General features: G+C 42.0%; 1 protein-coding gene across 1 annotated transcript in view; it reads right to left on the reverse strand.

The window, feature by feature from the left end:
• Window positions 1–821: 821 nt before the first annotated feature.
• The window catches only part of ASB3 (ankyrin repeat and SOCS box containing 3), a 286,288-nt gene continuing 275,106 nt past the window's right edge, over window positions 822–12,003 (reverse strand). The window contains exon 10 of the mRNA XM_082249958.1: window positions 822–1,215. Within this exon, the coding sequence (XP_082106084.1) occupies window positions 998–1,215 (218 nt within the window). The 3' untranslated portion in view covers window positions 822–997. The remainder of the gene's footprint in view (window positions 1,216–12,003) is intronic.

Raw genomic sequence — 12,003 nt, forward strand, 5'->3', positions numbered from 1 at the left:
TAAAATCTAACTTTTGTTGACATATTATAAGAATGTCTAATCTGTAATTTGATGCCTTTTGGAGATTTTTCCATCTTTCCTTGGCTTCTTTATGCACATTAATACAAATTTTTACCTGGGGTGCCCAAACTTTCGATCCCCACTGTATACAAGCCAGCAGGTGGATGAAGCCTGCTTTTTAGTTACACAAAGCCACAGGTTTTCATTATGCACCAATATGACTTTCTAGACACTGGCATCCTAACAACAAATGACATCATCAGTTAATAAGGAGGATGTCTTTTGCTTCCACAGCATCCTCTGCCCCTCTCCCTCAGCACTGGGGTGACATTAGGTGGCTGATGGAAAGAAATTGGGGGAAAAGAGAAACATTGGAAAACTAGTCAGTACCAGTGTGCAAAACATTATTTGCTTTGGAAGAATAAATCCCCTCTAACATTGAGTGTCCTACGTGTGGATGTTGCTGCATTATGTAAAGCTATTAGAATAGTTTTTTTACAGAATGGTGTGACTCGAAACTGTCTATAGTTTTAAAGGGTGCCTTGACTGAAGAAGGTTGAGAAACACTGATCTAATCCTACAAAAATCCTAACTTTGTGCAAATGTAAGATTTGATGCTGGTTTAAAGCCAAAAGGTAGTCACACCAAATACTGATTTGATTTTTCTTTTGTTCACTCATTTTGCATTTTGTAAAGGGGTAAAAAATAAACCATTAAAATATATATTTTTGAAAGCATTCCTACTTTACAGAATTTCTTCACACCTGCCTAAAACTTTTGCACAGTGTTGTATGTAGTCAGAATAAATGATGTTATATGCAGCGATTTTATGTACACTTTATTTACTTGTTTTTTTAATACTTCCCATAGCACAGCTTTCCCTATCAGTACAGCCTTGTGCAGCTCCAGGTTCCATTACAAAATAGAAATATTTACAGCCAGTATACAATACTGAAATCCAGCCAGGAGTCCGGTGCCAGTGATAGACGGATTTCAATCAATCACCTGCTTGGGTGATATTTTCCAGTTTATTCTCCTGAAAATTGTCTTCTGTGGAAATGCCATAGAGACTTAGCACATTAGAGTAGTGAAGATATTCGTGTAGGCAGGAAGGGATTGGCAGCTGGCGTATGTAGTCTTTAGACCGTAAACGCTCGGTGTTAAGGATGGAGCGGATCTCAAGCCGGCAAAGGTGTGTCAAAGGTGGGATAGATTCTGTGCAGGGGAAAGAAAAAATAATATTATTCATGACTTTCGATGACAATTTTATTTTAAACACTTCCGCAGCCATTACTTCATAACTTAATGGGGTACCGATGGGAACTAAAAAACTCAAAACAGCTGTTTGCACAGTGACTCAGTGTTTAGGTTATATCGTTGCTGTAAACCAGAGACTTAGGCCCCTTTCACACAGGGAGTCCGTCTGGCAGACTCAGTTTTTCTCAGCGGGGGATCGATCCGCCGTTCCCCCGCTGAGCAGGCGGATGGTAGCTCTGTCTCCTCGCTGTGTTCGGAGACGGAGCTGTCAGGTCCCGCTGTTCTCTATGGGGAAATTGGATGGGAACGGACCATCTGCCCGTTCTCATCTGATCCCCTGGACGGATGGAAAATAGGGTTTCCATCCGTCCAGATTTGACGGATCGGATGTCAGCGGACATGTCTCCGTTGACATCCGATGCCCCATAGAGATGCATGAGGCATCCATTCAGATCCGCCTGTGTGAAAGGGGCCTAAAAGTGTATGTCCACTTCACTTTTGCAGCCAAAATTGGGAGAACACCTACTTTATCCACTTGCCATCCACCCTATAGCAGGTTGATGTGCAGAATTACACTATTTATATATACGATTCGATTTCACGATGCATCATGATTAATGCCCACGTTTTTATCCAAAAATTCAAGCAGTCAGAGAAACTCAATTTTTTTATTATCATTTGCTCTTAGCGCAATATCCATTTTGGGGAGGATAATTCTCATAACCATCCCAAAAGAGGGCTACAAGTTATTTACTTTCAGTTCATTACAGAGAACACAGGGGCATTCTTTACCTCTAGAGGAAAAACAGAAAGGCTTTTTTGCCGTAAGAGCTGTAAAAATGTGGAATAGACTCACTCTCTCACAAACTAATTCTAGGTTGCTCAGGAGATTGTTTTAACAAAGACCTGTCCTAAATGCACAAAAATTGGATTTTTGACTTACTGTAAAATCCATTTCTCTGGTGTTCAGTGACAGACATAGCTCCTGATCTTCTTAACCATTGGGTTATACTGCCCCCTAGAGGAGTAGGACACTAGGCAGAAAAAAAGTCTGGCTACGCCTATGGGCAGTCCCAGGGGGTATACTCCCTCTCTCTGCTATAGGCACTCAGTTTTGTTACAAGTAGTCTCAGAAGAATTACAACTCAAAAGAGGGGTGGGTGCTGTTTCTGTCAATGAACATCAGAGAAATGGATTTTACGGTAAGTCAAAAATCCCATTTTCTCTTTTGTTCACTGACGGACACAGCTCCTGATCTTCTTAACCATTGGGATGTTCCAAAGCAGTGAACATGAGGGGTGGGAACAGCGAAAAATAAATTACCAGGGCTAACTACACTTTATGCAAGCTGCCATTAGGATTTACACCATTCACTGTCACTTATTGGATATTGTTGATTGCGCCGATTTATTATTTAATATTATTGACCACTGGATCTAAATTATGCAGCCCATCGCCCAATCCAGCAGTTGATTGTAGATCTCACAGGAAAAAAACAGGAGCAAAATTTCTTTCTAAAAAGAAAAAATTGCCAGCACCAGAGATCCCAGCAAGGAACAATGTCCTTACTCCTGACTAGGCAGAAAGTATCTATTGCAGAGAGATAGGGAGTATACCTCCTGGGACTGCCCAAAGGCATAGCCAGACGTTTTTTTGTGAATGCGTGGCCAGTAGACTTTCCTACATAGGACGGCCGCTACCCCTAAAGAAGTCATGTGATCGGTAATTATACACGTGGGGAAGAGCCAGGTTCCGTCACAGACTAGGATGAAGAGTAGCAGCAAGTACTATTTGATACACGCCGGATCTGTTATTTCACTTGGATGCATTATAACAAGCGATTTTTTTGTGATGGTAATTTTAATTAGTAATAAAGCAATTGGCATTTTACTTGCTACCCTATGGCAGTCTGTCTGTGGTCTTGAGCTCTTTTCACAGAACCCTCAGAATGCTGCAGCCTATGTAGTAGTGGATCCAAGGGAGAGGATACAATTGAGGTTCATACTAAAAGTGAAGATTGTTAATCATCCCTTGATGACTCATCCCATCTGACCACCCCGCAATTGGGATCAAGCGTTCCTAGACCTACTATATATGAGTCTATGAAACAGGTATGGGTCCATCCTATATTCACTGCATGGTGGTGCACGAGACTGTAAAGGGGATCTACAGTACTGGGATTGGGTGCTTAATCACAACAAAAAGTTATTTTTGGCCGTTTGGGGTAAAGGACAACATCATCACATTTAGGGTGAGGACTACATAATTGGCACAGTATTGGAAGCGTTCTTATTCTTCTCAGCAGTGCTTTGCTATAAATTACTGGACTATACTGGTGTGCTGTGGTTTAACTTCCCAATTGGAGTGTTTTTCACATCACTAAGAGAAAAATTGTAATTAATTTGTATATATATATATATATATATATATATATATATATATATACATATAAATAAAGTAGGGGGTTGCTGCACAAAAAGTAATTTTATTCCAGATATAGAATTACAGAATTACAAATACGTAAGTAAATAAGAAGAGTAAACACGAAATCAAGATGGCTAAAATAAACTTTGAGACACAAATAGCGGAGGATAGTAAAAAAAAATCAAAGAAATTCTTTAAATATATCAACAGCAAAAAAACTATAGCAGAGCATATTGCACACATAATTAACGATGAGGGGAGGATGGTTACAGAGGACACTGAAAAAGCAACCGTGCTGAATGCTTTTTTCTCGTCAGTATTTACACAGGAAACGGAGGGGTACACTGACCATGACTGTATGGTTAGTGGTAATACACAGGACTTGCCACTATGGTTAACAGAGGGGGAAATCGGGGAAAGGCTGGATAAACTTAACACAAACAAATCACCAGGCCCAGATGGCGTACATCCGAGAGTACTCAAGGAACTCAGTAAGGTTATATCTAGACCACTGTTCCTAAACTTTGCTGACAGTATTAGGACAGGAGATGTACCAGGGGAGTGGAGGAAAGCAAACGTGATTCCGATATTCAAAAAGGGTCAGAGGCATATACCGGGAAATTATAGGCCTGTCAGTCTGACATCAGTAGTATGTAAACTTCTGGAGGGGATGATAAGGGACTATATCGTAGAGTTTGCTAAAGACAACAGCATCATCAGCAGTAACCAGCATGGGTTTACAAATGGGCGTTCTTGTCAAACCAATCTCTTAACATTCTACGAGGAGGTGAGCTGTGAGCTAGATAAGGGCAGACCAGTGGATGTGGTGTACTTAGATTTCGCTAAGGCGCTTGATACAGTTCCCCACAAGCGCTTAATTTATAAAATAAGGTCCGCAGGTATCGACAGAAGGGTTTGCTCTTGGATACGGAACTGGCTAAAAGGGCCTGTCCAAAGGGTGGTAATAAACAGCGCAAACTCAGACTGGTCTGAGGTAGTTAGCGGGGTCCCCCAAGGCTCAGTCCTGGGACCAACCATGTTCAATTTATTCATAAACAGCATTGAGGACGGGATCAGTAGTTCGATATCAGTTTTTGCAGATGACACAAAATTGGGCAGGGCAATAACTGCACAGCATGAAGCAGATATCCTACAGAATGACCTGGACAAAATAAAGGAGTGGGCAACGACTTGGCAAACTTGGAGTTTTAACGTGGAAAAATGTAAGGTTTTGCACTTGGGGACTAGAAACATAAAAGCACAATACACATTAGGAGGGGAACCTTGGGGGAATCAAAAATGGAGAAAGATCTGGGAGTCTTGGTTGATGATAGACTAGGCAACAGCATGCAATGTCAAGCGGCAGCTGCCAAGGCCAGCAGAATATTAGCATGCATAAAGAAAGGGACGTATTCCAGAGATAAGTCTATAATCCTTCCACTTTATAAAACTCTGGTCCGACCGCATCTGGAGTATTCTGTCCAGTTCTGGTCGCCAGTCCTCAGGAGGGATGTGTTGGAGCTGGAGAGAGTCCAGAGAAGGGCAACTAAACTAATTAGGGGATGGGAGGACCTTAATTATGAAGAGCGTCTGCAATCGCTTGATTTATTCTCCCTGGAGAAGAGACGCCTGAGGGGGGACATGATAGCAATTTTTAAATATCTCAATGGGGATCTCAGCTTAGAAAAAAAGCTGTTCAGTCGAAGGGATTGCATGAGGACTCGGGGGCATACAATGCGATTAGAGGAGAAGCGTTTTAACCTCAGGCAACGTGGGGGGTTCTTTACGGTTAGGGCTACAAGATTGTGGAATTCTCTACCACAAGAGGTGGTTTCTGCGGGTAGTATGGTGGCTTTCAAAAGACTAATAGACGTACATCTCAAGGATCAGAACATTCAGGGGTATGTGAGATGATTGCAGCCACACACACCTACACAGGTTGAACTGGATGGACTGTTGTCTTTATTCAACCTCACCTACTATGTAACTATATGTAACTATGTAAGTAATTATGTGATTTTATATCTGGAATAAAATTACTTTTTGTGCAGCAACCCCCTACTTCATTTTTTCTATATATGACCTGTGGGAAGGTCTGGTTGCTAGCACATGCTTGAACTGCCGTAGTGCACCTCACCCTTTGGACTATATATATATATATATATATATATATATATATATACACACACACACACAGTGCCTTGCGAAAGTATTCGGCCCCGTTGAACTTTGCAAACTTGTGCCACATTTCAGGCTTCAAACATAAAACTGTAATTTTTTGTGAAGAAGCAACAACAAGTGGGACACAATCATGAAGTGGAACGAAATTTATTGGACATTTCAAACTTTGTTAACAAATAAAAAACTGAAAAATTGGGCGTGTAAAATTATTCAGCCCCTTTACTTTCAGTGCAGCAAACTCTCTCCAGAAGTTCAGTGAGGATCTCTGAATGATCCAATGTTGACCTAAATGACGATAAATAGAATCCACCTGTGTGTAATCAAGTCTCCGTATAAATGCACCTGCACTGTGATAGTCTCAGAGGTCCGTATAAAGCGCAGAGAGCATCATGAAGAACAAGGAACACACCAGGCAGGTCCGAGATACTGTTGTGGAGAAGTTTAAAGCCGGATTTGGATACAAAAAGATTTCCCAAGCTTTAAACATCCCAAGGAGCACTGTGCAAGCGATAATATTGAAATGGAAGGAGTATCAGACCACTGCAAATCTACGAAGACCTGGCCGTCCCTCTAAACTTTCAGCTCATACAAGGAGAAGACTGATCAGAGATGCAGCCAAGAGGCCCATGATCATTCTAGATGAATTTGAATTGCAGAGATCTACAGCTGAGGTGGGAGACTCAATCAGTCGTATACTGCACAAATCTGGCCTTTATGGAAGAGTGGCAAGAAGAAAGCCATTTCTTAAAGATATCCATAAAAAGTGTTGTTTAAAGTTTGCCACAAGCCACCTGGGAGACACACCAAACATGTGGAAGAAGGTGCTCTGGTCAGATGAAACCAAAATCGAACTTTTTGGCAACAATGCAAAACGTTATGTTTGGCGTAAAAGCAACACAGCTCATCAACCTGAACACACCATCCCCACTGTCAAACATGGTAATGGCAGCATCATGGTTTGGGCCTGCTTTCTTCAGGTTATCCAAACTGTACACTCACTAATTTACATAGTAGCAAAGTGTCATTTCTTCAGTGTTGTCACATGAAAAGATATAATAAAATACTTACAAAAATGTGAGGGGTGTACTCACTTTTGTGAGATACTGTATATATCATCCTGTCAAGGAAATGACCGTAGGAGAACTGGCAATGTTTCCATTGCTAGAAATGGATGCATCCGGCACATTCCCGTGCATCCTGGCGCAAGAATGGGGAATCGGCCAACGCAAATGCGCGTTGGTGCAAATGCAAATTGGCAAACACACTTCTGCAATGGAGGAAGCAATACCTGACAGATGTCCTAAAAAAGACTGCTGCTGTAATCACCAGATTGCTGGATTGTCGTCAGCCTTCCTGTGTTCCTGCACCTCTGTGCATATCTCCTTAGATTTCCTGTTGTTGACCCGGCTTGCCCTTGACCTGATCTCTGCTCCTGGCTTTGACCCCCCGGCTTGTTCTACTGACTCTGCTGCTGCTTGATCCCCTTTGTATGACCCTGGCTTGCATTACGGACTTGCTACTATTTGCCTACCCTCCTGTGTATGACCTCAGCTTGCTCTTGTTCCTACTACCTGCCTCCACTACAGGCTGAACACCCCTGTATGACCTCTGGCCTGGCTTCCACTACAGCTTCCTGTATGCACTGTTGCCAAGTACTTCTGTAGTTCTGAGAGACATTTGCCTGATTGTGCATCCGGCCTGTCCCAGCATTCTACAGGTGATCACCGGTTCAGTACTCTACCAGCAACCTGTGCTTCTTTGGGCACTGCACCTCCTGTACCATCTTCAGGGGTGTACTGCACTTAGTTGCAAGGGGAGCCCTCTCAGCACTTCAGCCTTCGACTAGATATGTGACACATCCACAGTGGATTCACTATATTTATTGCATATTCGTGTGTTTTGATTTATGTTTATTATTTACATCTAGTATTTGTCACTAATACAGCAGCACAACCATTTAACCACTCTTGGACTGCTTGCCGAAGGCAGCCCGGCTGTGCAAAATCATGTACATCAGGGGGTCTCCAAACTATGGCCCTCCAGTTGTTCAGGAACTACAATTCCCATCATGCCTAGTCATGTCTGTGAATGTCAGAGTTTTCCAATGCCTCGTGGGATGTGTAGTTCCGCAATAGCTGGAGGGCCGTAGTTTGAGGATCCCTGATTTACATGTACGTGATTTTGTGCATGAGTTTTTCGGGGGCGCGCGCCCTGCGGGAGCGCCGCTTCTGCTATGGTTGGACACAGTGTGTTTCGTGTGTTTCAGATAAGCTGAAACACGGATCTCTCTTTTCCTCTGGTGCATCCACTCCAGTTAGAAAGCACTCCCTAGGAGCACACTTAACCCCTTGATTGCTCATAGTGTTAACCCCTTCCATGCCAATGTAATTTATACAGTAATAGTGCATTTTTTTTTTTTTTAGCACTGATCACTGTATTGGTATCACTGGTCCCCAAAAAGTGTCACTTAGTGTCAGTTCTGTATCCCGCAATGTTCCAGTCCCACTAAAAATCGCTGATCGCTGAGATTACTAGTAAAAACAATAATAAAAAAAAAAAAAATAGTCCATAAATGTGTCCCATAGTTTGTGGATGCGATAACATTTGCGCAAACCAATCAATATACACTTTTTTAGGATTTTTGTTCTACCCAAAAATATGTAGCAGAATACATATTGGCCTAAATTGATGTCAAAATTCGATTTTTTTAATTTTTTTTATTGGATGCGTTTTATACCAGAAAGTAATATTGTTTTGTTTTCAAAATTGTGTTTCTGTTTTTGTTTAAAGCGTAAAAAATAGAAACCGCAGAGGTGATCAAATACCACTAAAAGAAAGCTCTATTTGTGGGGAAAAAAATACATTAATTTTATTTTGGTACAGCGTCGCACGTCCATGCAATTTCAGTGCTGTGCTGCAAAAAATGGCCTGGTCATTAAGGGGGGTAAAACTTTCCGGGGCTAAAGTGGTTAAATATACGTAATATTTTTATGCCAAGACCTTGGACTGTGAGCCCCGTATTGCGCATCTCTCAATTACCTTTAATGCGTGTGGTTGGCTAGGCAACAATGTCACTCTCCTTAGTCACCTTTATCCTCGTGTGACATGTCCCCTGGCTGCACTTCAAAAGAAGTTCAAAGCCTCTTCCTGCAACCATCATCTCATGCATAGATAATTACACAAGGATTAAATATTTTTTTTTTTTCTTTAGTAGTCTTGGTATTTTCAGGATTACATTCGGAGTACACGGCTAGAGTTGGAATCGCACTTCTCTTGGTGTTTGAGAGTCTTAAACTCAGTTACAGCGTGTTCAGATGGCGGCCAGGAGGTTTATGATTGTCAAGCTTGTTAAACAAGCCAAAGCTCCTCTATAACTTTATGTACTAACAGGAAACATTGGAAATCATCGTTCATAAAGTCTGTCAGCGTTGGACTGTAAAAAGAAAAAAAAATCTGCCCGTCCTATTTATAGCTTGAACAGTTTGGAAACTTTTATGTTTACAGAAAGGAAGTTGATTATCCATAACATTATGACCACTGACAAGTAAAGTGATTATTGATTAACTTGCTACAATGGAATCTATAAGTGAGTAAGAGGTATTAGGCTCCATTCACATATAGGCGTTTCAGATTTGCCACGATTCTGCCCGCGATCCCAAACCATTGCAAGCCATGGGACGCCTGTGCGATTCCCGTGATATGCAATGGCACCCCAATGGTGCAAACAGAATCGCGGGACGCCTATCGCCCAATAGGAGTTCTTGTACTTCTTTTGGGCGACAGGCATCCCGCGACTCTGTTTGGGCGAGTTTACCCCGATTCATCAGGTGACAATTGCGGCAAAACCGCGCCGCGTTTGGGGTGCCATTGCAAGTCACGGGAACCACACGGGCGTCCCGCGACTTGCAATGGTTCGGGATCACGGGAAGAACCGCGGCATTCTGCTCGCGATCCGAAACACCTATATATATCCCTTCTAGATTGTAAGCTCTAACGAGCAGGGCCCTCTAATTTTCGGCCGAAAACCGGAGCCGGGTGACGTCACTTCAGCCGAAACCGGAAGCACACGAATTAGAGACGGATGCTGTTTGGAGACACTGCTGGTCTCTCTCCTGCTTACTGAGTTGTCTATCTACTTGTACCTTAATGTAAGTTTACTATTATTAAAGTTACCTTATTTTATGTACTTCACTATGGAGCCCTTTATTATTTATCTATGAGCTGCTGGGGAAGTGACCATACAGGAGCCATTACCATCTACCATCCATACAAACACACCATTACCAACACCAAGGAGGAACCTACCCACCCCCCTGGAAGTGATCTTAAAGCGTTTTTTTAACCGCAGTGAGGTGAGCGGCTATTGCACTCACAGCGGTGTGTTTTGATGCATCACCTGGTGTTTATATTTGAGATCCACTTCACACAAGGGAATTATTTTATTGTACACCTTTAAAAAGACTTCTTTTTTATACTTTTTCACATTTGCACAGAAGAAATATATATCGGCCCATATCGGCCAATACCGATATGCAATGGCCAGAATATCGGTATCGGCAATGAAAAACCAATATCGGTCGATCACTAATCACAATGGTAACAAATTTCAACTAATCCGAAAAGGAAAACAACAAATTCATTCATATTCATTTGTTTCATGACATGATGCGATAGTTTGAGGTCTTTTGTTATTGTTTGGGGTATCCAAAATAACGACATAACAATGATCGGAACTGATTCATATCCATTTGTTTTTATTCTAGTTAGCATAGCCTGAATATTCTAATAAGATTTGGTATTGGGGTTGAGAGACCATTTGTTTAATTTGTATGTGCACGGCCCAAAAATGTCCGTTGGGAATAGGGAAATGAATTCAACCTAATAGCATAGGAAATTAATACGTATTAATATGGATTTATTTGTTTTATTTGGATGAGAGCAGTGCAGTCGTCTTTGACTCTTGAATAATCAGACGATTCTTTTAGCATTAACATTTTTCATTATTGTAAAAATGACACTACATATGAAATGGAAACATATTGTAATAAATACAGTAAAGTATAAAAGTAAAATTGGATGATTCCTACTTATTGTGTTTGGGTTGGAAGGAGGTGGATTTGTCAGAATCTCCAAATTATAACATAACGAACGAATCCGAAATTCATTTAGTTCCATTTAGTTACTTTTGGTGGCTTGAAACTCAAGTCTCAAACGCGTTAAAGCGAATACAGCCAATTTTCAGATGTAACAAAAGAATAACAGAACTTCCAAAAATACGAACTGGTTCAAAAAATAATAAATGTATACTCTCCCAAAATAGGGAATTGTTCCGAAAAGGAATCATTCTAACATAACAATTATGACAAAACAAAATTATTTACTTAGCAAATGAAACTGAAACAAATTTTGCTTGATGTGCACATCTCTGGTGAGAGGAGATGAGTAGCAGTCAAAAAACAGCCTTATCCATTTTCCTTTTGGTTTGATTCAAGCCCCACAACAATTGAGTTACCCAGGGGTTCCCCGGGTCTTTTCAAACCCTAGCAATACATACAATATAAGTAGCAAAATCTGTATTTATCGGCGTATAACACGCGCCGGCGTATAACACGCGCCGGCGTATAACACGCACCTAAATTTTAGGGCAGAAATTTCAGGAAAAAAGCTGAAATTTAAAATAAACAGCTTTGAACTCAGAACATTTTTTTTTAAATTAAATGTAGTCTTACCAGTGCCCACGAATGCAGCCTCATCAGTGCAGTGTCCATACATGCAGCCTCGCCAGTGCCGTGCCCATACATGCAGCCTCGCCAGCACCAGTGCCCATAATTGCAGCCTCGCCAGCGCCAGAGCCCATACATGCAGCCTTGCCAGTGCCCATACATGCAGCCTCGCCCGTGCCCATAATTGCAGCCTCGCCAGTGCCCATACATGCAGCCTCGCCAGTGACCTTACATGCAGCCTCGCCAGTGACCTTACATGCAGCCTCGCCAGCGCCAGTACCACTATACAAATCCCTTGTCCAGAAAGCATCCAGCGCCGACAGGTAGAAGGGGGCGGGCGGCGCCGAGCAGAAGGAAGGACGCGCTGTTATCGGAAGTCCCGGCGCCTATGATTGACGTCGGCATAGGAGGCGGGACT

The sequence above is a fragment of the Pelophylax lessonae genome (assembly GCF_965119305.1).
Source record: "Pelophylax lessonae genome assembly, chromosome: 3".
NCBI classification, from domain to species: Eukaryota; Metazoa; Chordata; class Amphibia; order Anura; family Ranidae; genus Pelophylax; species Pelophylax lessonae.